At 40.6% G+C, this 27,275-nt stretch overlaps 5 protein-coding genes across 6 annotated transcripts; 3 read left to right on the top strand and 2 right to left on the bottom strand.

The window, feature by feature from the left end:
* The first annotated feature begins 1,272 nt into the window (after nucleotides 1-1,272).
* On the top strand, nucleotides 1,273-3,073 carry bglapl (bone gamma-carboxyglutamate (gla) protein, like). The gene is made up of 4 exons (XM_070828337.1): nucleotides 1,273-1,402; nucleotides 1,515-1,940; nucleotides 2,054-2,150; nucleotides 2,408-3,073. Exons 1-4 carry the CDS (start codon nucleotides 1,342-1,344, stop codon nucleotides 2,508-2,510), a joined length of 687 nt encoding a protein of 228 aa, XP_070684438.1. The 5' UTR covers nucleotides 1,273-1,341; the 3' UTR covers nucleotides 2,511-3,073.
* A 3,108-nt stretch (nucleotides 3,074-6,181) lies between these two features.
* Nucleotides 6,182-13,670, bottom strand: slc34a2a (solute carrier family 34 member 2a). Of its 2 annotated transcripts, none has more exons than XM_070856378.1 (13): nucleotides 13,613-13,670; nucleotides 12,463-12,526; nucleotides 12,228-12,356; nucleotides 10,859-10,987; nucleotides 10,574-10,717; nucleotides 10,359-10,470; nucleotides 9,528-9,720; nucleotides 8,795-8,890; nucleotides 8,581-8,701; nucleotides 8,282-8,449; nucleotides 8,065-8,181; nucleotides 7,464-7,588; nucleotides 6,182-6,839 (listed from the first exon to the last, which is right to left on the bottom strand). In XM_070856378.1, the coding sequence occupies exons 1-13, from the start codon at nucleotides 13,634-13,636 to the stop codon at nucleotides 6,279-6,281; spliced, it is 1,983 nt and encodes a 660-aa protein (XP_070712479.1). In that variant the 5' UTR covers nucleotides 13,637-13,670; the 3' UTR covers nucleotides 6,182-6,278. The 2 variants fall into 2 exon arrangements, with proteins under 2 accessions (XP_070712479.1, XP_070712480.1); XM_070856379.1 differs by having other exon boundaries at nucleotides 12,228-12,338.
* Nucleotides 13,671-16,215: 2,545 nt separating this feature from the next.
* LOC139199293 (OCIA domain-containing protein 1) lies at nucleotides 16,216-19,575 on the top strand. The gene is made up of 8 exons (XM_070828341.1): nucleotides 16,216-16,386; nucleotides 16,627-16,711; nucleotides 16,802-16,855; nucleotides 16,958-17,005; nucleotides 17,533-17,662; nucleotides 17,748-17,920; nucleotides 18,448-18,609; nucleotides 18,731-19,575. The coding sequence occupies exons 1-8, from the start codon at nucleotides 16,333-16,335 to the stop codon at nucleotides 18,763-18,765; spliced, it is 741 nt and encodes a 246-aa protein (XP_070684442.1). The 5' UTR covers nucleotides 16,216-16,332; the 3' UTR covers nucleotides 18,766-19,575.
* A 161-nt stretch (nucleotides 19,576-19,736) lies between these two features.
* LOC139199292 (rhomboid domain-containing protein 2-like) lies at nucleotides 19,737-21,479 on the bottom strand. Its single transcript, XM_070828340.1, has one exon. The coding sequence runs from the start codon at nucleotides 21,236-21,238 to the stop codon at nucleotides 20,162-20,164; it is 1,077 nt and encodes a 358-aa protein (XP_070684441.1). The 5' UTR covers nucleotides 21,239-21,479; the 3' UTR covers nucleotides 19,737-20,161.
* A 1,121-nt stretch (nucleotides 21,480-22,600) lies between these two features.
* On the top strand, nucleotides 22,601-26,528 carry chic2 (cysteine-rich hydrophobic domain 2). Its single transcript, XM_070828106.1, has 6 exons — nucleotides 22,601-22,875; nucleotides 23,751-23,805; nucleotides 24,083-24,238; nucleotides 24,355-24,411; nucleotides 24,500-24,559; nucleotides 25,209-26,528. Exons 1-6 carry the CDS (start codon nucleotides 22,742-22,744, stop codon nucleotides 25,257-25,259), a joined length of 513 nt encoding a protein of 170 aa, XP_070684207.1. The 5' UTR covers nucleotides 22,601-22,741; the 3' UTR covers nucleotides 25,260-26,528.
* The last annotated feature ends 747 nt before the right edge of the window (nucleotides 26,529-27,275 follow it).

Raw genomic sequence — 27,275 nt, 5'->3', positions numbered from 1 at the left:
GTATTTTTTTTTTTTTATCATAAACCACAGCTCGAGCCACACTTAAGCTATATTGCACAAAGAGAAAGCTGCATCCAAACCCGCATCCATAACGCTGTGCATCCAACACATGGGGGCTGCCTAAATTTATCTGCATATATGCTGAAACACATCAAGCGAGGCTGTGCACTGGGCCACTGGTTGGCGTTTGCAAGCCGTGGCCGTGCCTGCATCTGGACAGGAGTTGGACCACGATGGATCCGTAAATAGTGACTGACTGCGGTTCTGGTGGGACTGTGCAACACTCTAATTAAGCTCTGTCGCATAATGAGGCTCATTGCTGTTCTGTGTGACTCGATTAGTAGCTTGTGGTTGGCTCAGGCTATAGTTTGGGGTTTGTGGGGGTGGGAGATCACATCTGGGGCAAGGAGTAGAGTACCACAGCAGCGATGGCAGGACTGGCAACCTTGATGTTAAACAGGCAACCCTGATACGGGTCTCGTGATTAAAATCCAATCACATTTTAAGGGTATTTTATAGAGATCAGTAACACTCCTTGTTTGGACTTTCAGGGGTTTTGCTGTACTTTTTATACTCCAGTCAATGAGGGGTGAGGACTGGAAGGAATTTAAAGGGGATGTACAGGATTGGTAAACAAGACGAGTATAAAAATGATCTGGTTTGGCCTCAGAAAATGATTGACAGGGAAATGATGGCATATTTGTTGGAGAAAATATGAGAAAACTACTGTTCCGTTTACCCAAAAGCCAGGGAGAAAAGGTATTTTAAGATGTCAATTCAGTAATTACATTTGACATTTATGAATGGCTCATATGAGCTCTTTAAAATAAAAGATAAAATACTGTTGTGAGGTGCGTGTGTTTTTGTGTATGCATGTGCATTGCGGAGAAGGGAAATACCCCGAAGGGTGAAGTTAAACATCCCTCATGCTTCTCTATTTTTCTTGGATTGACTTTAAAGTCAAGTGCAGGCTTACATACATACAGACATATAGGTTTACATACAACACATGCACTCTACGTACAGCTGAATGCCAGGGATGTTTGCGGCCGTGTAAGTTTGTGTGCGGGTGACTGAGTTTTTGGCCTCTGTGCCAGGACTGCGTGGGTGTTTGTGGGAGCTTTCATGACAAGTGGAAGCGGAAACGTTGACATTCGATTCCCCGGCCAATCAGAGAGTTATCCAATTGTGTGGGAATGGCCTGACGAAGGAGGTGGACTTCAGTATATATTGACCTCGTATTGGGGGAAAGAAACAGAGCAAGCCCTCGAAGGAAAGCTAAGAAGAGCAAGTAATCGAGAAAGCAACTTGTCCACAACAAGAAACCAGCTACAAGTCGTCATGAAGACTCTGACTCTCCTCTCCATCTGTGCTCTTCTGTCAGTATGCTGGGCCATGGGAGGTAAGGACAAGCTCATCATTGCTGTGATTCCCAATATTGTCCTCTGTGTTATTTGGAACAGTGTAAGCTCCTACAGTCTTTATAGATAAGTGTTATTTCATGTGATCCTCAGCTGTTGAACCAGAGGTGGTCGTGGACCCTGCTGCTGACACAGTTGCTGAAGCTGCACCTGCTGAAGCTGCACCTGCTGACCCCGCGGCTGCTGCCTCCGACTCAGACTCCTCCTCCTCCTCCGAGTCGGATTCGTCCTCATCCTCTGCATCCGACTCTAACTCTTCCTCAGACTCTTCAGCATCCGATTCTAACTCCAGCTCGGACTCATCAGCCTCCTCCTCCTCCTCCTCCTCCTCTTCCTCCTCTTCCTCCTCCTCTTCTGAGTCTTCTGAATCTTCTTCCCCCGAGTCCTCTTCATCTGAGTCTTCCTCGTCCGAGTCCTCCTCATCTGAGTCCGACTCCTCCGCATCCGACTCTTCCGCCTCAGACTCTTCCTCCTCTTCCTCATCCTCCTCATCTTCATCAGAGTCAGCCAGTGCTGAGGGTAAGCAACATTTTTGTTTCCTCAAAGAATCTTTGAATTGTTTTAGAGTTACTTTAAGTTTTTGTGTGACGGTTAAACCAGAAAATTCAAGAAAGTCTGTTTGACAGAAACAGCAGCCCCAGTGGTGATGAAGAGGGACCTGGCTGCCGTTCTCCTGAGGAGAAGAAGAGCTGCTCCAGGCGGAGACCTCACTCTTCTGCAGCAGGAGAGGTACAGTTATTTACTCTAACTAGATAAAACTGACTCAATAAGCACTCTCTACTCTCTATTGCACACTATATGAGCAATTCTTTATGGTTAATATTTAGTTCTACAAATGAATGTCGAATTCATACCAAAGGTCAAATAATGATTTTATATCTAATTCTGTAAAAAACACAACTCAAAATTAAAGTCCAAGTTGGTCCTAAAGTGACACTGAGATTTTAAAAGCCTTCTACCCTCTTTTCTCTCCTTGTGCCACCCAGCCTGAGAGAAGTGTGTGAGCTCAACGTCGCCTGTGACGAGATGGCTGAAACTGCAGGCATCGTTGCTGCATACGTCGCCTACTATGGACCCGTCCCCTTTTAGGTTACAGACTATTCTTTCATCCACGAGTGAACTGCTTTTTTTTTCTGTCATTTTGTAATAGAAAGGTGTAACAACTCCCCTGAATTCAGACAAGGAGCAGACAGTCACAAAACAAATGGGTTTGGCCCATGTTATGTTATTTCTTTAGGCACAAATGCTTGCACAAGTGACCAGCTTTGGTGGTCCTGTATGAAAAGGCCTCCTCCAGGCTTTCAGAGAGAGGCACATGGAAACACAAGCCTGTGAAGTATGTAGTAGCCCACACAAGATTAAATTATTCTTCATGTCTGTAGTATAATACAATGAATGGTGCTACAAGTGCAAATGTGTTGTGTGTTAATGTATTGATGTTTTTATATCATGCTTTAGTCTTACTTTAACTAGAAGTAGTAGTTGTAGTAAGTAGTGGTAGTAGTAATGAAGTACTGTAGTATTCGTAGTAGTGTATTGTAGTGGTATTGGTAGTGTACAGTGTGTGTAAAATGCACATCGGTTATCTGTAATGACCGTAACCACAAATTGCCTCTGGGTTTGAAATTATTAAATTATTTTGTTTTGTCGAATTGTTGTTTTGTCGTCTATGACTGAATAGATTTTGATGGTCCTGATGTGACGAATGACATCAAACTCTCAAAACTACAAGGCAGTGGAGACAAGCTGTATACAACACTGACACACTGTCAATATCTTATAAACATGCTGAACTTACTTATTTACACATCCTGCATCTCTTGATTTGGCAAGAGAGACGCAACTTGGGAAACAGGTTAAGATGTTTTTTTATCGACAGTGTTTTTAAATGACCCTTTTCAAACATCACTGGTTAATAATTCTTTAGAGAAACAGATGTGTGACAGATAAAAGGCACAACTAACTAACTCCTCAGCTGCTAAATGCTCCACTATGTTCACAAGCTGGTTGCTGACTTGGTCTGAGCTGGAAGATGCTGTAAAACTCAACAGAACTGCAGATTTGGGTGACTACACCACTCATATAAATATATAAATCATATCATATATAAACATGCAGACGGCATCGTCATCACTAGTTTCCACCTCTCCTTCACTCAGAGAGCAGTTTTCCTCACATGGCTCTGACTCGGGGCTACTGCTGTTTGCCACTAGATGGCAGCGGGTTTTTTTGTCAAACACCTTTGTGTAGATGTTTTTAATGTTTCCCCAAGTCAGGAGTTTTTATATTTGATTGGAATACATAAAAAATACCCCAGGATCCTAGACACAATATGACAAAAAGCCTTTTCAGAAAATTTAAAACATGGAGCAAATCACTTCTAGTTATGAGAGAACATAGGAATCTTATTCTGCTCAGTGAAACTCATCCTAGGAAAGTAATTGTTTTTATGGTCTTTCAGTTGCAGATGTGCACTCTGTCCAGTCACTATGACTGGTGACGTTATAGCTCGTAACACATCCGGTCACGTGCTGAGAAAGCCATGCAGCCTGTGGAGGGGCTGTTTTATCATTAACAGAGACAGCAGACAAGACCTCCCTCTCGTGATTTTCTTTGTGCACGAGAGACTCCAGGAAATTACTGCACCAGTTTAACCTTCTCCCAGTTGTAATAAGTTAATCAAGCGGAGACACAAACTAGTTCTTGTGCTGTGTTCATCCTACACCCTTCAAAGCTACAAAACAGCCAAGTGCAGCCAACTCCATGGATACAGCTTAAGTGTTGCTCATTGATGCATTTATGTCTTCCTGGGCTTGTATACCGTATTAATTTATGATTATCTTTAATAGATAGTAAACATAATTTAGCATTACTTATATAGCGTCAGCTAGAAAAATAACACACTGCCACAACTAGAAAATGGTTCATTTATAAATGTTGCATGTGATACATGCCTGGTAGGCTCCTCCCACAATCTCAATCAATCATGATGATGATTTAAATCATCAGGGATCAAAAATAACTTGAGTGAATGAACTTAGTTACTTTGAGGGGGTGTCAGTTGACCGTGTGCATAGTGGTTGTTGGTGTGTTTTGGCAGTTGTGTGCCCTCGATATTGACATATTGATAATCCATCTCATGTTCATTGCACATGGTTTACTGACATGTGACAGTACAGCGGTCAGTGCGACAGTTTCCGTGACACTGGCTGTGTTGCCCTCAACACTTGGAAAAAAGAAGAAAGAAGAAATGAAGAAATTCAAAACTCACTATTACAACAGACCAGTCATTAACTGGAACCAGTAAACTACCTGACTATCTGAAATAGAACCATTACAAAAACTGTGAATTATTAATAACAGTAGTAATGAAGTTGATAAAGTTATAGATAGTTTGAGATACAGAGCATGTTTACCCTTCTGAACTCTGCTATCTCAACCCTGTTTCTCTTTTCTATCATAATTGTTCTATTCAGCCTTGCTTTACATCAGATAACACTGATAGAAGACCAATAAATACTCTGCTGTCATACCGATACAGATAGGGTATGCTGGAAGATTTTGCTAATGAGGGAACATTTAAATGACATGTCTTGTGGTTTCTGGCAGGAGAATAGGAAATGAGTGAGGTGATTTTTCAATAAGGTATAATTTTTTATCTTTTATTGTTAAATGTTCATATCTTATTCAGACACAATATACAACTTGACATTAAGCACTTAGTTAGATGCACATCCATCTAATTTCAAACTATATATTCCCTGAATACAATTATCATTCTGAATTACAAAATAATTTTTACACCTTAAAACGATGTGGTAAGGATTTCAATATGTCTTTTACACACAGTAAAAAAAAAAGATTTTTCTCTATAAAGAAACAAAACAAAAGATGAAACCTGATAGAAATGTGGAAATATGATTTTTCTTTAGTCTGTGTCTGTCAAATTAAAGCTGCACTCTGCCTTGCAGGTTTTGTGCAGCTCTAATCATTACTGATTGTATCTACATACATACAAATGCCATGGCATCCCCAGGAGTTTTCACATTATGTTACAATATAACAGCATGTGTTGCCCAAATGTGTTTGTAATGAAGGACAGTTACTGACTGTATTCAACATTAGATTAAATATGCCTAATTTGTATTTCATCATTTAAGTGATGTTTTTATAAGATAAAATTGACTGCATTGGTAAAAAAATAAATAAATTGTGATTTATCTTAGATAAGTGGCAGTTTGTTCAGTTGATTAGACTTTAAGTTAAAAACTAAAATATTATAGGATAAATCTGGTGATTATTTTTTTTATTGCCCACAATCCCATTAAAAGACCAGATATAATTATGAATTGATCCTACCGAGTATTGTATTGACATGTGACATAAACCTCTACTGTTACCCAACAAGGACTAAAAACATAGGTACATAGGAAATTATGTAACTATGTACATTTGTGAGCTGTTTTTAAGAGAGCTAATTAGCTTGAGGCTGAGAGTCACAGATAGGGTATTTAGTCAGAAATGTATTGAGAGATGGACTAATGTATTGTTAGTTTGGGTCTTTCTGTGGGATGAGTTGACCGTGATGAAAAAGAAAATGAATATTGCCAAACTTATCCCTCAAAGGCCACTTCAGTTGGCACCATACAACTGAGCTGAAACACCTTCCTGCATGTGTTACTTTCTTTGTTTGGCTCTTGATACACTGAGATTTCTCTATTTAAAAAATAAAACATAAATAACAACAAACAAATAACATAATATTATGGAAATCTGATTAAGAGTTTTTCCTGAATGTGTTTGGTCCTTGTGCCATGACCATGACCATGATGCACTGCTCTGCATTTGCACAAAATCTCAAAGACGGGTAATTTTCAGAATATTTAGCTCTATTTTTGTCTCATTTGTCACCTCCATCTCTGCACTCATTGCAGGGTTGTCATACACTTCTGTATGTGGTTTCTTTCCCAGAGATTCTTTCTCTCTGCGTTCTTGGTCGTCAGCAGCGATCTGGCAGCATTTGCAGCAGCAACAGCATTTGGCAGTTATCACACCCACCACTTTGTCCCAGGGAGCCAGGGAGTGGGCCCAAAGAGGGAGGAAGTCCCAGGATCGCAGTGCTGTAGGCAGACACCCAGGCTTCCGCTTCTGCAGAATGTTGATCACTATGATGATGATCAGCATGAGCACCAGAGGTGTACCCACACCCACAAGTACCTGCCAGCCAGCCAGTGACAGGCTGAAGACGAAGAGCGGTAAGAGGAAGAAGCAGCAGATGATGTAGACAGCAGCAAACCAGCGGTAGGAGGCTGTGATGTTGCCAAGGCTTTTCGCCAGCCGGATAGGGAGGCGGGTGAAGGGGATTGGATACCACAGAATGATGCCGGAGATGTTGAACATGAAGTGCACAAGGGCAATCTGGACATCAACATTATTGATATGCATTAGTCATTATTTTTCTAAATAGATAAAAACATGTACCTCTAGCACATATCATTACATACTATATTATTTGATTTATTAGTTTCCTTGTAATTTCCTAATAAGTTGCCAAAACTATGCACTGTGTATGCTATATTTGGTGCTAAATAAATTATTAGTTAAAATAGAGACCGCACTTAATTCATACACTTCACTTGTCCAAGAGTCCCAAAGTTTATTAACTTGCATTTAAATGGAACTGATTTTCCTTATCCTTCATCCCCAATTACATTTCAGGAGGAAAAAAATGAAATTAAAATAAAGTTTCCAATTTTCCTGTCAAACTAAGAATTTCAAGTTGTATTAAGTTATTGTAGATGTTCCTCATCGATCATGATACAATTCAAAAGGTGTCAATTTAAATTCAAGACTTGCCTCTAATGTAATTGCAAATGTAAGGAATATATTCAGGCATATTCACATTTATTTAGAGTGATATTTATACAAATGTAATGAAGAAGAAACAGGTTTCTTCTACCTTATAGATCTTATACAGTATACGCGATGATTCACATGAAATTGAATTTTTATGTATGTGTATGTTTTGTGTGAACTACTCACCTGTAGAGCATTAGCCAGTGTGTCTCCAGGACTAGCCATAGCTGCCAGGATGGCGGTCGTGGTTGTGCCAATATTTGAACCCAGAGACAATGGGTATGCTCTTTCTATGCTGATGACACCAATACCTATACAAACAAAAATAGGCATTTGTTAAAACACGTGTTTCACTCTCCAGCTCTTTTTCTTCCTATGCTCTTCATCTTTTATATGATTATTATTTTGGACATTTCATGTCTTAATTTGATCGTTTAAGTGGAGAGAGACTGTGGGGAATGTAGGAATGACATGCAGCAACAAGTCTAGCCAGCCGAGAATTGAATCGGGAGCTTGCTGATAAGGGAGTTTGTGCCCATGTGGTGTGCGCCCTAAAAACACTGTTATTGGTCGTCCTAATGCTTTTCCTGTTTTATCACGTAATTAGTTATTAGCGTCAATAGTCCCTAATTAGGAATAAAAAGCAACGAGAAACGGACAATAAGCAAGTTAAGTGAGTGTGTCCCCTTGAACACTCTCCACTGTATTCAACCTGTCTTTGATAAAAAACAGAACCAGTTAAGACAGAGATGAAGAAAGAAATTAATGGATGAATGATTGACCTCACCAACAAGTGGAGTCATAGCAGAAGTGAAAACCGAACTGCTCTGCATAATGAAGGTCATTCCAGCTCCGACTAAGATGGCAATGTAACCTGTGACCCATCCAAATGGAAATGGGAAATCTGCACACACAAACAGATGCACAACATTCATGTGTTACAAACCAATACAATCATTTTCACATTGATTGCACTTGAATATACAGTGTGCAGTGGTGCTCACCAGTGTTAAGGATCTTCTTGATGACTGTGGCCACCTGTCCCTTCAGCATGGAGTTGAGCAGCTTGACGATCAGGATCAGGCAGGTGCAGAGCACCAACAGGGAAAGAGCCAACAGGATCAGACCCACTGCCAGGTCAGACAGATTCACATTCACAAAGAGATGTGTGCCTGTGAAAGCACAGGAACACACACATGAAACGGAACTAAAAGAGATTATTAAATTAAATTATGAGATCATAATGTACAGATTACATGTTTTTGCAGTTCATGTTGGCAAAAGAAATGAAAACTGGTCTTACATTTCTGGACATTGTATGTTTCAGAGATGTTCTTCAGTGTGAAAGTGTAGTTGCCGTCAACCCAGCAGAGAGACGGAGATGTGCAGTTCTCTGGACCAGGAACTGTCACATTCATTAAGGTCTGAAACACAATGGCAGTTCGACTATAAAAATTTTAATCTGGATGGTTTTTTTTGATATTTGTTAATATTTAGCTGACATGTTTTGGTCTTACTGCGTTGGTGAAAGTTTGGCACCATTTCTTGATGAGACTCTTATTCATTGCTGCTGGGTCTCCGGTGGCAATCTCACTAATGACAGACTCATCCAGCTAAGTGACAGGCCAAAGACAAAGAATGTGCAGAAATCACGATGAAGATAACAATGCTGAATAATAACATCTTATCTCTCTGATACGCTGGTGATTTCTAGGAGAGTAAAAACACAACAAATCCAAATACTCACCGTCAACCTCCAGAAAATATACCTGCTGGTGATGAATTGATTGACACTCATTGTTGGTGACAGGTGGTGGATGGAGTGAGGTTATTTTGGCATTATGTGGTGAAGTATTCCTGTTTTGTTGTTTGTCTTGCATTGTCTTTACAGATTGGCAAAATATACATTAAAACACAGTGTTGTATGAAGCGGCTCCTCTACATCATCCTAATCTTTTGTAAAAGCTTATATATATAATATAATTTTGTAATGATTTGCAAGTGAAAGGTTAAAGGCCAACAATATTCCTGCTTCACACAGTTCACCCTGGATAGTACTGTGAGCTAAATTTCATCATTAGTTTTCCTTACTCATAAAATTGTGTGCATTGCTTCATAGTAACTCTAGAAAAGCTGATAGAAATGTTGATCAGAAAAACTCCACAGGGTAGCTTTGATGTCCTAATAACACAAATTAAACAAAGATTGTTTGCACGAGTAACAACAACATAATCAGAAATGACATTTTACCTGTATAATTGACTCAGTGAGGATATCAGTGATCACGTTTAACAGTTCTGGGGCCTCTCCACTCTGAATTTGGAAGGAGTCGATGATGAGCTTGGTGACTATGTACAAATAACCAGTGGCGACCTCCAGGGGCAGCAGCACCAGCACGGAGAGCCAGTTGAAGAAGTCGTGCACTGTGGCGCCTGCAAAAGCCCTGAGCACATCATGATAGAACGTAGATAATGATAAAGTAAAATGACCTTTGGTCCTTCTAATGGGAACTATTTATTACTGCTGTCCTGGGTAAAGTCAGTTAGATAGTTAAATAATTTCCTTCGGGATTAATAAAATTGATCTTATCTTATCTCATCTTAACTATTACTAGTACAGTATGACTATTATTCAGATGAACTCGAGGATTATAAATTTTAAATTAACATTGGAGTACAGGACTTTTACATATAAATCAATGTCTGCAACACTCAAGCCCTTACTAAGTGAGTTCACACGATGCTGATTCAGCCACCACTCTGCCCTCAGGAAGTGCACCGAACTTTGAAGCAAATTTGACATAGCAGCCAATCAGGCCCACACCATCATGGGATCACTTTTTTGAGCGACACAACCATTCAGATACCACCATTTGATACCATTCAGAGAGTCTAGAAGAATCATACGATTAAATGATACTGCTACGATACTGCTGATGTGAATGTAGAATGTTTGCTCAGATTATCACTGCATGCTCTTGTAATTCACAGCAGATGATCTTCAGAAAATCTTTTTCTGGGTTTTCTGAACTGTGGAGAAAGGAAGTCAAAGAAATCTACCTATCAAATTCAAAGTGTTTACCTGCGAAAGGTGCTGCGATCACCGGCCTGCGTCATGGCCACTAGTGTGTTGGTGACAGAGGTGCCGATGTTGGTGCCCATGATGATAGGAACAGCCAGCTGGACCGTTAGCACTGCCAAAGCACACTCCATCATCAGTCCTCCTTCACTTATGTATACATATTCTTTACTTGTGTGTGTGTGTGTGTGTGTGTGTGTGTGGAGGTTTGCACTCACGTCCAGAGGAGACCATGCTGACAACTATGGAGGAGGAAGTGGACGAGCTCTGGACCAGCAGCGTGACCAGAACACCAATGACCAGACCGGCCAGAGGGTTGGATAAAACTGTGTTGTCCTGAAAGATGTTACCTGCTGCTTTACCTGGACAAGGTGAACATAGGAGCATGTACAGTATGTCACTTTTTCCCCTTCAAACAGCATGTTGCTGGATAGAATTGAAATAACAGCAAGTTTCTAGGTCATTATGTACACATGGTTTCAGACCAGTGTCGATGCGTTTACCTCCAACGAGCTGGAAGGCTGAGCTGAGGATGTCGAGAGAGCAGATGAACACGTAGAGGAAACCCAGGAACAGGATCAACTTCCCCACCGACAGCAACACTCTCAGCACCTTCCCTTTGGTATCCAGAGCTGAGACAAGAGATGAATGTGATTAAACACAGATTAAAAACAGCAAAGCTTATTTTTTTTATTTGTTATTATTTATACCACACCTGTGGTTTTCCCGCTGTGACAAAATATCTGCTATGAAAAAAGGCACACATACAGGAACATGAGAAAATAGAGGGGCTCCCAGGACACCCCCAGATTAAAATATATATATATATACATATATATATATATATTTTTTTGTAACTTTGTTATCATCCAAACGAATAGTGTGTAAACTGTAAATTGACAGTTTCTTATTCTAAGCACACAGTTCACATCAACATCTGTTACAGAAGAAAGCAAAAGTCTAATGAAGTCAAAAATAAACTTGATTAAAACAAAGATTGTTGCAATAGAAACTTTCATTGTTTATACAATTCTAATAATAATAAAAAAAAATCCTATTGATATTGCATTCCTATTGGATTACTCTCTCTTCCTGTAAGTTGCAGATACAATATGACTTTTTAAGTTCACTCAGCAGTGACTTTGACACCCTGCCTGCAGTTAGTTGGCACAGACTCAGCTGTCGCTCTGGCTACTGTCTGGATCACATCCATTGTTGTTTATGACCTCTGTGCTCTCTAAGTAATCACATCAATAACACTAATCTGATTTATTGTCTGTCTAATGAGGCAATGATGTCTTGGAAGAAATGCTAACTACAGTGCTTATAAAATGTGTTAGCCTCCTTTTACACTGATCAACAGAAAAAATGTCAAAATGAAAAATATATCTACAAAGTTATTGCAAATATGAAATACATGTTTGCATAACTATTCACCACCGTTAATAAAATGATTGAATGATAATGATTGTAGTAGAAATACTCCCATACCTGGAAGGTTCATGAAGACAAAAGCACTCCAAATAATTCTGCGAAAAAGCCACTGCTCTACTTTGATTTGATGTTGATGAAACAAACATACTTTTTATGACGTTTGCTACTCCAGAGTGGTCACACTGAGAACGTCTCACAGTGTGATGTACAGCCATGCGCTGCTTTATTTGACTGCACAGAAACAGTGGACTAACATCTCCTGTGCGGTTGTGTAACAACATTATGGGACATTTTATCATATCTACAGCAGGCTATCCATCAGTAGGCATGTAAGTGTATTAGTCACTGACCATGTATATCTAATCAGGTCATGTTCCTTTAAAAATCCAGGGATAACAAAACTATATGTGTGCTAGTAATAATGTCACATGTCTTCACCTGACCATGGGACCCCTACGTTCTTCAGCTCTGGCAGGTCCCATGGGTCTGTGTCCTTCGGCTCGTCCTCAATCAAAGCCAGAGTGGAATGTGCCGGGCTCGCTTTGACCTCTAAGACACACAAGAGGTCTGAGTACATTTATACATTGTCTTTTTGTACAGCTATATACAGTAAAGGTAAAGAATTGATCTGAATTCATCAACAGCCTTGTGCTGAATACAATATGAAAAATACCTTTGCTTTTATCTCCATGTCGCTCATTGTGGTCTTCTGTGTGATTGTTCTGAGTAGCCATTGGCTGATAGAGAAAAGAAAATAACAGAACATATGATGATTTAGTTCCAAAATGCTATACGTGTTGTTACTAGCTTCTGAAATTTTATTTACCACTATTCAAAGGTCGCAGAGGACCTTTCTAGGAACTGTGTAAATAAAGGTTTCAGGATGAAACGTCAGGCAGTGAATGTACCATTTCAAAATGAACTGTTTATGTTGAAATGCTGTTAAATGAAATATGTTCACGTGACAGTTTGCCACATACATCATAATGATGTTTAGCTGTATTCCATCCTTTGTTAACTGTTGGCCATATCTATCTAAATATGTATGAACAAAATCAGCATTAAATTTTGACTATCAGGGTGTTAGATTTGGAAATATCACATATACACACACACACGCTGTCTCTCACATGCCAGCATATTGATCTTATCGTCACATGGTCAAGCTGCAGTAAAATTCCATTCAACAGTACAGCTCACAAAGGAAGCTGCCAGCTATATCAATAAAAAAAAAATACACTGAGATGTGTTTGATTGGTTTGCTATCTGAAGAAACTCATTAACTATTAATAAAATCCTAGAACGCAAAAATGCACTCATATAATATACTGTCTTGTAAATAATTAAATAATTGCTTGTTCATAACAGTATTACTACATAATCTTCATTGAACATTAGTTCAATTAAAAAGAGTAACTGCACAGTGTGTTTTGTCATCATACAATATATTATATATCATATTAATAAAAACTAAATGGTTATACATTGGCCTTCATCTATTTTGTCATTTGAGTTTATATATACTTTTTGCAAACTCATCTATTTAATTTGTAAATAATACACTTTAAAAATATGACTTTCTACATCAAAAACCTTCAGATACCTTTACATGCTACCACACCAGTAGAAAAACATCTTAATTTCAATACAGTGATAACATTTAATTTAACATTTAATAATAATATTTATATTTGTAGCCTTGAGCCATATAGGCTTTTTGTTTTACTCAAACCAAAATAAAATACTAAACTGATTATTCCAGTGTTTTCAGTGGACAGCAGTAATAAAGCATGCAGATTGATGGAAGCCATGCTTGTCCTCACCTGTGGTAGCTGCAGTGAGTCCATGCTCCGAGTGTGACGACCTCACCTGGGCCTCAGCTTTAGAAATGCTGCCTCCACGCAGGTAGAGTGGGTAGATGAGTGGGTAGATGAGTGGGTGGGGTAGGGGAGGGGTCGGTGGAGGGCAGAGGAGAGTGTGATGTGTAGCCGTCACATTACCAGGAACACTTCCACCTCACAGATAAGTGGAACACACCTTTCAAACTTTGAGTAGTCTTACCTGACACTGTTGTAATCTCCCTGCGAGTTGTGTCGCAACCCAGCTCACATGGTACCTGATAAGTTTTGAGTTGGTGGCGTCCACCTTCACCTGCTCCTACACCTGCAGTGATCAGCCTGTATACCTCACCTAAACACTTTACTGGTCTTACGCCTAATATCCATAAAAGGTTCGATTGCTTGTTTGTCTGATTTGCAAATGTGTCTATCCATTAAAAATAGTACCTGTTAACAAACTCTCTAATGACTGTCACATCTGCCTTGCACAGCCCTCAGAGTGACAATAGACAGGAGGGGAAGAGAGAATGACAAAGGTTTATCCCACTAACAGATAGACCACATGGTGGGGGAGGGGAGGGGAGGAGAGGGGAGCGCTGGCTGATGCCCTGTATCGTACAGTTTCTGAAAGTCTGAAAATCTGCTTTGGGCACACAATCAGATTTCTTGTTGCCATCCATTGATTCTCTTAATAAAGCAACCCATTGTTGAAAATATCAATGAAGTTTAGGCCTGTAAAACCTCTGATAATGACTGACAGACAGTCAGAGAGAGAGCCAGCCCAGGCTACAGTGATGCATTGAATTTCCATGAAAGTTGTGACCTGACAGTGTTAAGTGAGGACAGGAGGGGAATTCAACTTCCTCTTTGAGAGCCTCTATCTGTGTCACACACGCACTACAGTCACCACCACTGCACTTTTGCATCTGAATGCACAAATGCTGTTTGTTAAACTGTATTTATCCAGGACATGTCTCAATGAAAACACCTACATGCCTGATTTCTGCCCTAATATATACTCAGTCTCATACCTAAAGTGCCTAAAATGCTCCTGGAAAAATGTAAAGTTAATCAACGCCACTTCAACAGTTTTAACAAGAAACATTATAATCTTCATCAGAGTAGGGTTTATTGCAGGACTGTTATATTAGACTGCATAAGTTTTATCTAGGCGTACCTAACCAACTGGCAACTGTGTGTATGTTTGTTTTTTTACTGGAAGCAGGGCACATTAACAAACATTTTGAAATCATCAGTGTAAAATGTGCCAGGGTTAGCTCAGCAGGTAATTTGCAGCCATGCCCCAATACATCAGGGCCAGCGGTGCACTTGAGTGGTCCATCTGGTTTGTTCAAGTTCAAGTGACCCCACTGACACCCCAGTGCCCTTACCGATCACCTCTGTGCTGCCCACCACAGCCAAGTACCCAGAGGTCGTCTGGTGTGACCTCGGAATAGACACGAACCATCACCCTACTCTGTCGCACACACAAGCTCAGATCAGACACAAATGAATTAGGTCTGGTGCTTCCTGTCATGTTACGCTGCCAATAAACCCGAACGGATGATAACTGGGGCAACAAAGGGGCAAAAAATACGTATCTATTTTTAGTTTTATCAATAAATGTCAGCCTGATTAACTGATTGGTGATCTAGTCTCTCTTCTTCTCCCCTCTCCTCTCCTGCCTAGACCTGCCCTGGTTAAAGAGATGCACTCTACCTTGAATCCTCAGCTTAACCAAAAGCATCAAACATTTTTTTTGAAGTTACGCAACCACATAAAAGAGGCAATCAAAGTCCTCTTCAGTGCAACAGCACCACCTAGGCACCATAAGACCCTGTTACAACAGTGAATCATTCTCTTCTTATTGATACTTTCTGAGCATGAATAACATACAAATTATCTAATTTACTGTCAAATTCAAATCTTGAGTCAGACAGTGAGGGTGTGCACTTGTATGTTATTGGCTTTCGTTTGGTTTCTTTTCATTCTTTTCTGTATGTGCTTTTTTTTTTTTAATGGATAACATCAATCTGTCTATGGCAGTGCCTGAAGTAAAGTAAATTAAAGCACATGCTAAGGCGGCACAGAGACACGCTATAAAGTAAGACGATTTATATTTCATGATAGCATTTACATTTTGACCTTATTAAAGAAAAGTTTGATGGCACTGAAAAGCTATATACATTATATACTGCACAATCTAATCTAATCTAATGTGGTATAATATAGTGTTAGATATGTTATTATTACTCTGTATTTCCATGTTATATATATATATATATATTTTTTTTTTTTTTAACGAATTATTATAGTGAGATAATTTGTCATTACTGTCACAACCACTAGAGGTCGACATTTACATGAATCTTAAACTTTCAAAATAAAAGATCCTGTTTAAAGCTCAATAGTCTAACTAATATACTCTTTAATGATTTTGTTCACTAGTAGCACAGTGATGTGTGACTATCTAAAAATATTTTCCCCCATTGTTGTATCTAAGTGTTCACTACAGAGCAGTAATTATAAAACTTAGGACATTTTTCTCCCTACACATGCCTCTTCTTTAACTTCCGGGTTATGTCAGCGTTAGCTGGAGCGATGACATTGTACCAAACAGAGAAGAAGTCAGACCGCTGAGTGGCTTTCACTGTGTTATTTCAGATGCTTTGAAGGTTTAAATTAGCACTGACATTGCCGTCAACATGTCATCCACCACCACGGGTTTTACGGAGGATCGGTCGCGCAGCCGAGCGCAGGTAAACACACCTGTACCGTTAGACAACATGCTAACGCGTTAGCCAGAGAGCTAACTGTGGATGAACCGCAGATACTAACTCTGAGACACGACCCATGTTGTTGTCTAAATCTCGTTTATCTGTCTGTAAGCTGGGACTGTATGTACAGCTTGGCAATACGTCTGGTGCCAATCAACTCGTGTGTGTGTGTGTGTGTGTGTGTGTGTGTGTGTGTGTGTGTGTGTGTTTGTTCACGTGCAGGCGCCAATGGGCATGGAGTACATCCCCACAGAAGAAGAGAAGAGGGTGTTCAGGGAGTGTAACGAGGAGAGCTTTATGTACAGGTGTAAGTTTCTGTCTCTCACATCTAAGTCTGATTAAAGATGTCGAATTGTTTCTGTGACATCTCCGCCTCATGCACATGCCTCCTCCACAGCGGTGCCCTTCTCTGTGGTCAGTATGGCCGTCACTCAAGCCCTAATCACCAGAGGTAATACCATGCATAATAAGGGTGCAGGCCCGGCACATTATATGTTGAATAAATACAAATTTGAACTCTGAATTGACCTTAAATCTGTTTTTAAATTTGCAGGAGTTCTGACTGCATCTCCCAGGTTTGGATCGCTACCCAAACTGGCTTGTAAGTTCATGAATATTTATGTTGTTCAATAACACCTCAAACTCTAGAGCCAAAACCAGGAGATGACATGAGTTGTCTCATATTCACGAGTACACTATGAATTATAAATACCTCACTGTACTGCAATTAAGTTCAGTCACACCGTAAGTTGAGTCACGGCTCCGATTTTAACAAAAAGCTCTTCATATGAGTTTTAGTTTGAACTAGTTGTACTTTATAAACTGTCAGCTGAGTGTGTACGTTTTCACTAGTGTGATATGAGACGAGGTGTCGTCTCAAAGGCTTCACAATAATTAAATGGTGCTTATTTTTAAGCTTATTTCAGCAGTCTACGTGTTTGTAACAGTGAGTGCTTTCTCAGAGACTCTACTCCGTTATTAAGTAACTTGCCCGCAGTTGACATAAATGAAAGAGCAAGTAGTCATGATGAAAATGTCACAATCAAACATAATTGTTACTGTGGTATTGAAATGTAAAATATAAATGTATCTCTTGCATGGCTAATTATTTCTGGTTCGTCTCACCAGTCGCTGGCTTCTGTGGCTACCTGGCTGGGAAAATGTCGTACATGAAGACGTGCCAAGAGAAGTTTAAGAGACTGGAGAACTCCCCTCTGGGAGAGGCCCTCAGGCAGAGGACGGGACTGCCTCTACAGCAGTGAGTACCACACAGACTTGATAGTGATGCAATGTTTTTATCCACCAACTTACCCTCTTGACCATTTTCCTGTTCTCCTGAGCAGATCCAAGGGTCCTCAGTCAGAGCTGAGTGACCCAGACGGTCAGGAATTTGACAGCATGTTCCAGCCAGCAGAAGCTCCCGGTCAGATGTCCATCCAAACCAGAGACGATGGATATGGCTACAATCCAGATCTACCCTCTCACATGGGCAGAGCAGATGACTTCAGCGCTCCAGGTACCACAAACAGCTACTATATAAGCTTGCAGTAACAATCTTTTGTCCAAATACTTGTGTAAAGACAAAAAAAGATTTTGCTTGTTAAAAAGGTTTCATACAGCAAACAATGGGGCAAAGATGGAGATCTATAGAGAGAGATCTAATATACTTGTATTTGTACAATGTATTTGTATGTAATTCTTCTAATTCATGCACACAACAGATTTAGTGATACTAAACTGTGATATTGTTGTTAAAGATAAATGTTGTAAACAGTACCAGATCACAATTAGTCAGATGTTGGCAGTAGAATTAATAATGGAACGATTGACCAAAGTCAATACTTTTTTTTTTTTTTTTTTTTTTTAAAGAAGTGGTGTATGAAGTTGGTGGGGAATCAAACATTGTACTCAACCAAAGGCAAAAGAGAGCTGCTGTGGACGGCCGTCTATCCAGTGCTGAACAGAGACTGAAATAACCAATGTAAAAGAACATTACAATAAATGCAGATATGCAAACTGTTTCTTTGTCTCTGTCGCCTTCAGAGCAGTCATACATGGAGGAAGAGGAGCCCAGAAAGAAGCAGATCCTCTATGAGGACCTGAGGCTCAAGAACAGAGAGAACTACGAAGTCACGCTCACTCAGAAGGCTGAGACGCTACTCAAACCTTCGCCTGAGAAGGAGCCAAAAAGACTCAAGAAAGACGGTAAGTTTCCACTGCGTGGATGTTTTGCTGCGTTAGCATCAGTAAAGGGGTTGATAGTCAAGTAAGTCTGTTGTCATTGATTTAATCTGTGAAAGGCCGACCTTTTTGTCTTGTGTTACAGTTAAGAACATCTATGGAGACACCTGGGAAGAATGAGTCCTTATTGGACATGAAGATGTGATCTGCACACTTGCATCGCTGACTCTGCAGTACAGAAGGCAGCAGGCATTTTGCTGCAGTGTGTCTTGGCCACAGGTGTCATGAAGTTGTATGAGTTTCTGATCAGTATGTCTGCGCAAGTGAGTCAATAAAACCAAATTTCGTGAGGTCTAAAATGGTCTCTCTCTGCGCTTTGACATTGATTTTAGTTTTGTGTACCCTTTCATCTTCACTGCAGCAGCGCAGGTTTCTAAACATGGGTGTTAATTCTTGTTATGTCCACTGTGACACCAATGATGTGTGTGTACAACTCACTAAATCAGTGGTGTCCTGATGAGTTTTTTTCTTGTCCAAAATAAAAGCATTTGTCTTGGCATTGGGTTCAAAATGACTGGTAGGTATAAAAAGATTTGGAATTGGTCCAGTAGTTTGTGTCCGCCAATAGCCACAAACAGGCTACAATGGCCCTAATATAATCCTTTAGGGTAACGTCCTGTCAAAACACATCCACTAAAAGTGCTTGTTTTTGCCACAGACAGGCTCAGATTGTGAAGTGTCTGATGTCATTACAGAAAGGATCCCTACACAGACAGACCTGTAAGATTATGTTTTGCTCAACTAGAAATTATCGCTCTCCACAGAAACACCAGGCTCCATTGACAAAAACAGTAATTTACATCACAGAACACAGGAGTCCAAAACTGAACTGGAAAAGCAAAGTCGTTGTTTTCCTTTGTCTTCATCAGGCAAATGGCCAAACAGATTTAGTATTTAGGCAAAAAACTGGATATATTCCTGCAAGTCCCCCTCGACTCCAAAATAACTTCTGCTTAATATAATAATGTATTTTTTTCTGACTTGATCGTGGCACTAGCAGACTGGGTTTTGTGCCAATAGACAGGAATACTGTGTGTGTGTCGAAATATTGCTGTTTTCTAGTCCGATAAGGTTTTGTGAGCTTTAATCATATACTCACAAGTTTTACACAAATTTCACAGATTTCACAAATTTAATCTATTATCCTGCACATGAATTTTATATAGGATGAGATGTGCACACAACTCAACATTTTCATATGTGAAAAATATAAAAATAAAAAATATATTTTCTTCTATTTGGAACATGTTTATTTGTTAAAATGAGGGGAGAAGGATTAAAAGATGTAAATTTTAAAATATATGTACAAAAGTCACCCATAACATTTAAACACTTAGGGAAATATGATTTCATGATACAGGAGCATATGAAGTGTAGTGTAGAATGTAATGTAAAATCTGCTAAAAAAAATACATCCCAACATCTCACATAGACGCCCAGTTTAGAGTCGCACTAATAGAGTAAGACTCATCTGAATAGATGGAGTGTTGTAAAGCAATCAAACAAATAGCCATGACTATAGTTGACCATGACTATGGCTGTGGTTGCAGCTGTGGCCAAAGCTCTGCTCTGAACAGTGTAAGTGTCCGTGTCCGTGTCCGTGTTCGTGTCCGTGTTCGTGTCCGTGTTCGTGTCCGTGTTCATGTCCATGTCCATGTCCATGTCCATGTCCATGTCCATGTCCATGTCCATAGCTGTGTGCAGAGCCATGTCCATGAGGATTAAGAGATGGTGTGGGACTGGACAGAGTCGAATTCTGCCAGCCTTCATAAAACCTGGCCGTCACATCAGCAGCAGAGTTAATGCTGGACAATGGAGCATAAGCCTGGACCGGGTAGGACCCCGGTGTTGGATTGATTTGTGGAAGGAGGGTCTTCCTCCGTTCTTCTGTGGTAGCAGGGACGAACATGACACCGCTGATGCTCCTCAACAACCTGAAAGGCATCATTTTCTCCAGAACACCAGCTCTGGTCTCAGACATGTCCAGCAGTGAGAACCATCCTTTCCCATACATCCACCCAACCAGGATGGCGATGACGTTACAGGGGAGCACACTGTGAGGAATGAGGGCCGTGGTGATTATGAGGAACACCCAAGGGAGAGCCATGGTGGGGAAACTGACCCCACACAGGAATCCTTTGGTCATTTTAGTGTGCATGGTCGTAAGAGCCACACATGCCAGGGCCACGGGAAGCAGTCCCTCCGTGTGACTGTGGCTGCTGTCACCCTGCAGAAGATCCAGGAGGCTGTAGAACAATCCTGTGGTGGTGGACAGCAGGAGGAACAAGGACAGGAAGCGGACAGAGCCAACACCTTTCTCCAGGCTGCCGCTGAGAAAAGCCACGGTTGTGATGTTCAGGAGAAGCTGAGCAAAGGTTTTGTGGTAAAAAGGGTACATGAAGAGTCTGTGGAGGTGTCCATCTAGAAAAACAGAGGCACCCACGCTAAAGAGCCCCTGGGTGAAGTTGAAATATGTTTGGATACCAAACAAAACACACGATAAAAGTACGACTGCAAGAATCCCGCTAGTAGGGGCAGGAAACATGTCTTTGAAAACCTGAAAGATCATTTTACAATGCTCAGTTCGTATCATCTTAAATGACTCTGGATATCCAAAGATAATACAATAAGGTTGTAGAAGTTTACAAGGTTTCACCCAAACCGAGACAAGTTCATCAGTCTCCACACTTCCTAACCAGGAAGTCCTCTCATATCCAGACTGCTGTGTGCCGATATCCGCTGGAAACCTCTCCGATTGGTGATAGCCTTGATTTATAAATAAAAGGTTCACAGCAATCGATATAATTTTTGGCGGTAACACTAACACGACTGCTAGAAGTGCGTGTGGAGTCGGGCTAGCTTGAGTGCTAATAGACAACTTCTGGTGAAGCCCTTCAAAATAAAACGGGAATTGAAGCACAGTTGCACATTTTGTGGCAAAGAAGTTACATTTAACCACACAGCAGCTAATTAAAGTGTGTACTTATATGTGAGTCAAAGCTGCAAAACTCCGATATTCTTAGACTCTAGGGTTGAAATGAAAAGCTTCTTAACGGAAATGTATTTTGAAGGTGCATTTGCTCAATTTCCGGTTTAGATTTAGTTAGTTAGTTAGTTAGTTAGTTAGTTAGTTAGTTAGTTAGTTAGTTAGTTAGTTAGTTAGTTAGTTAGTTGGCCCAGAATGAAATTTTGTACTTTTTACTTCACAATATTTATTTGATATGTGAAGATTTTTAATGCAGCAACATATGATCCTCATATAGAATATGATGCAGTGATCCCATTAAACTACCCAGTATTTTATAAATTAGCTATAAATGTTGCCCTACATCTTAATGCATTACTACTCCAGTAATACTACAACGACACTGTCAAGACAGCCATTCTGCACATATGGACACTTTGTTGTTAACAGTTGAATTTTTCTGTTCCTTAACTCAAGTAAAATTTTGCACTTGAATATTTTATACGCGTTTGCTACTTGGATCTGAATATTTTCTCCACTATTTACATAAATGTGTTTCAGATTACTGTCAGTTCACTGCAGCATGACTGTATGCAGCAATCAGGAAGGACAGGCGTGAAGGACATAATATATTAACACGCAGATATTGTCGTAATATGATAAATATCAATTACAGATATTCCGACAAACAGCTTTTGCCCCCCTTTCATTGATTATTATTAGTTATTAGACGCAGATAAAACCACCACTGGGGCAAACACACACACAAGTGAGACACAGGCACATGTCCACAGCTTTTATATTTTGTTTTTTATATAATGATAGAGACGAGTTTTAATTTCACTGTTTTCATTGAGTAAATTATGATTTTGAAAAAAAAAAAAAAAAAAAAAAAAGACGTAAGCACGTCTGTCCCCCTTCCGGTGTCGTCCGGTTACTGCGGCGGATGTTGATGTTTTGTCTCGGAGCTCGCTGGACGATGTGAAGCAGTACCGTCTCCGGGACTGGTTGATATTTTTGTGGTCGTGTCCACGGTTCTCTCTGTGCTCTTTTCTCGGTAAGGCTCCGTTGTTCGTCGGCACCGTGTCTCTCCCGGTGTCTTCCCCGGGAAGCGCGAGGCCGAGTCGTGCGATGATGGAGGACTTTGACGAGATCTACGAAGAGGAGGAGGAGGAAGAGGAGGACGAGGACAGGGCCGCGGAGGAGCAGCTCCTCAAGTACGCTCCGGACCCGGTGGTGGTGCGAGGGTCCGGCCACGTCACTGTGTAAGCGACTGTCGACGCTAACGGGCAACGAGAGACGGTCCACCGGTACCGGGAAACGATTAGCATTGAGCTGGCTGCTAGCTACGTTAGCTGGACTCACTGACCTAGCGTAGCCAGCTAGCTTCTCAGTTAGCAGCGAGCTAACTCATCGAGGAGAGGCTGGTCAGACTTAATCTCGCTTTCACTTTAGCTGAAATACATGACCCGAGAGTTAACGTGCCTTTTCCGTCTCTGTCACATGATGTGCTGCGCTGTTGTCTCACCTAATTTCAAGTCAAGACACTTTGTCCCTAGTATCGGTTCCAGTATTTCAGACCACTAACACGGGACCAGACCCCCGTGATCAGGTCCGATCTAGCCAAACGGTGCAAAACGTTAAAGTTGCGTTCAAAGTAATTACCCATACGTATGATTTGGGTGTTAAATAATCATGCGTCCTCTGAAATTACTTGACTTAAAAAGGTAGTTTCGTGTAAACAGGTGCATAAGAAGAAATGCCCCACACACTCTTTCTCAAAGTTATACGTGCAATAAACTTTAATAAAGTTTCTCCCACTGTGAAATTACTTTATTGTACCCGCAGTAATGTTGCTAACAAGTAAGTCACGTCCAGCAAAATCTTAACATGAAGTTGTGGTGGCAGTAGGAGGTGACGTTACTGGATGTTGTGTCCAGTCAGGAAGGGTTCAAACTACTGCTAACGTTCACTCACAGTAACAGTGTAAACACCTCACGTAGCTTTGACACAGCTGAATGTCACTGTCTCATGTAGCAACTGAGACTTTCATGACAATTTTCATTGCAAGCTATTTATTCAGTTAGCGCATATGTCCACTTATTTATAACTACCTGTTTTTCCTTCAACCCCCCCACAGGTTTGGGCTTAGTAACAAATTTGAGTCAGAATTTCCTTCAGCGCTCACAGGAAAGGTGAGTCTGGTTTTCTTTCAATGAGACATGCTAACTATTGCAAAATGACATCTCGCATGTACATCACCACAAAATTTACATTATGTTCTATCCACCAGCCAACATACGACACTTGTTTTTAATAATTTCCATATTAGAATTAAATATCCTGTAGTGCAGTGTCACCTTGATGCATCACCATTACAATACACAGATTAAATTGGTTTGAAATGCATATACCATTCCATATTGCTATCTAATAACATATTAACTCTACCACATACGTGCACTTTGTCAGGTGGCACCAGAGGAATTCAAAGCCAGTATCAACCGTGTAAACAGCTGCCTGAGGAAGACGCTGCCAGTGAATGTGCGGTGGCTCCTGTGTGGCTGCCTCTGCTGCTGTTGCACACTGGGCTTCAGTTTGTGGCCTGTCATTTGCCTCAGCAAGAGGGTGAGAGACCCATCCTTGGTGCATTTATAATAACATCACAGTACATCCAAAACAACTTGGGATTCAGGAAAAGACTAATGTACTGAGTGTCCTCTCATGTCACTGTTGCCTTCCAGACAAGAAGATCTATAGAGAAGCTTCTGGAGTGGGAGAACAGCAGACTTTACCACAAGGTGAGAAGTGAAAGCATGAATGGATGTGTGTGCACTAATAGTGTACTTTGTTAGGACACCTCTGATCACTGTTGCGCTCTGATTACAGTTGTGTTTGCATTGGAAACTAAGCAAAAGGAAGTGTGAAACCAACAACATGATGGAATATGTAAGTACCAAATCTGGTGAGATGATAATATAAAATACAGATGGGCTGCTGTGAGTAATTGATCGAGAAGTTTGAAGGCTTATCAGATACCAAAACACATTTATAATCCTATGAGGAAAGATTTTACAACTGGATATATATCATGGCTGCAATCACTTTATTTTCCGTTGCAACAACCGCAAAGACAACAAATATACAATGGAGTCTGCATTTGAATATGTGGCTTTTCAACACACTGCTAGTTGATGTTATATTGCCGTGTAGCAAAAGTTAAGCCAAGTTAAATTTTTTCACTGGACAACCTTTACATTATTGTTAACTGGAGCCTCTGCGCCAGGACCCCTACAGCATTACTCTCACCCCCTCTGTGACACACTCAGCATAGGAGTGTGTCAGAGTATATGGGTTTCTATGTTATCTGAAGATTCAATCATTTCTAGATAACATTGTAATATGGAAGGTAACCCAGAGAATGAAGTACCTGACACAACAATAAACTTGATCACATTCCTGCAAATTGATTTTAAGATGTCCTTGAATGGCCCAGTATAACCTGAGTTTGTAACAGGATAGCTACTTTTGTTGAAACCCAGCAGCAGAATCGTTATCGTCTCAGAGTAACGGCCTTTTTCTCTTTCCCCCCCTGCAGGTAATCCTAATAGAGTTCTTACCTAAGATCCCCATCTTCAGACCGGACTAGCCGACTGCGGCTTATTTTAAACTTCCACTGCTGCCCAGCTCTGTCACAGAACCACAATGGCTGTCAATCTCCTGAAGAACTACCCTTCCCAAAATACTCAAGTGTTTGTTTACAGGTTAGCATTGATCCACCCCCCCTTCTCCCTCACATACCTTCTCTACACCCTTGTTTACAAATCCAGCATCCCAACACTTGTTTTTTGGAGTGAATTCACCATTCAACCATGACCCATTGAGCGAGCGGGCACACTGTCGAGCCATGCTAACCAGCACCAGCCTGTGGCATGTCAGGGGAGAGCCAGCCATGGGCAGCGTTATGGATTTTGGAACTAGAGCTGGAGACTGGACTCTCAAATTGAGTTCTGTGCGCTACAACTGGAATTTTCTCACTTGTTTGTTCCCTAACCTAAGCACATGGCACATTCAGACCATGATCAAAGAAACACTTTCATATGTTACCTACTGTCACACCACCAACTTCACCTGCAAAAAAAAAATACACCCCAGTGCTTTTGCAACAGTTGGTTTGGTGCTCTAGGTCCTTACTAGAGACTCTGGAGGCAACATAACATGGAACTCCAAAGGAACCTTCATCCAAATCAGCTCCACAGCGGACAGACTTGTCTTACAGGAACATGTCGGGCCAGTGGCCAGAACAGCTGAACTCAATAATGTCACTCCTCTTATCAACTACTAGACATTGTTATCTTCTTGCCTCCTTTCATATCTCTGCACACTTCACTGTGCATCACCCAAACCCAGTGACAATCACACAAATTGACTGTACTCTCCACAGTATGAATGAATCCAGTTAGCTGGCACAGTTTATTTTCAGTTTTGTGTGTGTCTGGATGATGGGCCGGCTGGCTGCCTAGCAACTGCTTCTGAGTCGCAGTGGAACAAGTAAGCTGGAATGAAGGCCGCTAGTGATGAAGAAGAGAAGAAACTTCTTCTTCTTCTTTTTTTTTTTTTTTAAGTATTTCAAGTTTTGTTAACTGTCAAGAGGCAGTCGATGCTTGCAAAACTGTTCACTGTGTTGTGTGTGTGTGTGTGTGTGTGTGTGTCTGAGAGAGAGAAACAAGCAAAAAAGAGACAAATCAGACATGAGGAGATGCTCTTTACTCTGTAAAGCAGGGTTCTTTCTCTGACACTTTTCTTTGCCATAACCGATCTTTGTTACTTTTGTCATAGTAATTTATAAATGTGTGAGTGTGCATTTGTTAAATCTGCCTCAGTTTTGGGGGGGGGGGTGTTGTTTTTTTTGTTTTGTTTTTTTCTTCTTTTTTTGCTAAGCTATGCCAAGGTTGTTTCCTTTTTGTCTTTATGGTCATGTGTCAACACTAAAGCACACAATCGCTTTGTCCTTAACACCTTCACATGGCTTCTCTTCCTTATCTGCTGACCTTGACTTACTTATTTGTGTGTTCAAGTTTAAGGATGTGGCTCTCATGAGAAAGTTTCTCTGTTTTCGATCTAATCGGATTCATCTCATTCAGACGTCTGGGGTAACCAAGAGTGTTAGGTCCTCTTTACTAGGTGTTAAGCAATACCAGCGTTCTGTATCATGACGCAGGATGCCTGAAGTTAGCTTGATAAACATAGAGTAAAACCAGACCGCTCCTAAATCAAGAATATGGACTTAAAGCTGCACTAATCAATGTGTTTATATCAACAATATTAATTAACAACAAGTAACCATGTATTATATGAAAGCCGTTACTCTCAGTGATGAACCTACAGAGAATTACCCCCCGACTGTGCAGTTCCCCTGAGCTCTGTGTAGCCTTATTGCATTTTCAGATCACTGCTTGGTTTTTCTGGCCTGCAGCTTTACTGTGTTGGTTCAGTGTCACCGCTCTCGTCAGGCTTAAGTAAAAAAGACATGTTCCAGGCTCAGTATAGATCTTGCTAACTAATCCTGCTTCATGATAATAGCCTATGACTACTTTTAAAACTGTCACCAGGTTAAAGATCACATCATGAAGCACATCTCAGTTCAATTAAATACACAACAATG

This window comes from Pempheris klunzingeri, chromosome 3 (assembly GCF_042242105.1).
Source record: "Pempheris klunzingeri isolate RE-2024b chromosome 3, fPemKlu1.hap1, whole genome shotgun sequence".
NCBI classification, from domain to species: Eukaryota; Metazoa; Chordata; class Actinopteri; order Acropomatiformes; family Pempheridae; genus Pempheris; species Pempheris klunzingeri.
Note: the sequence above shows the minus strand (reverse complement) of the source record. Positions and strands in the feature narration are given on the sequence as shown.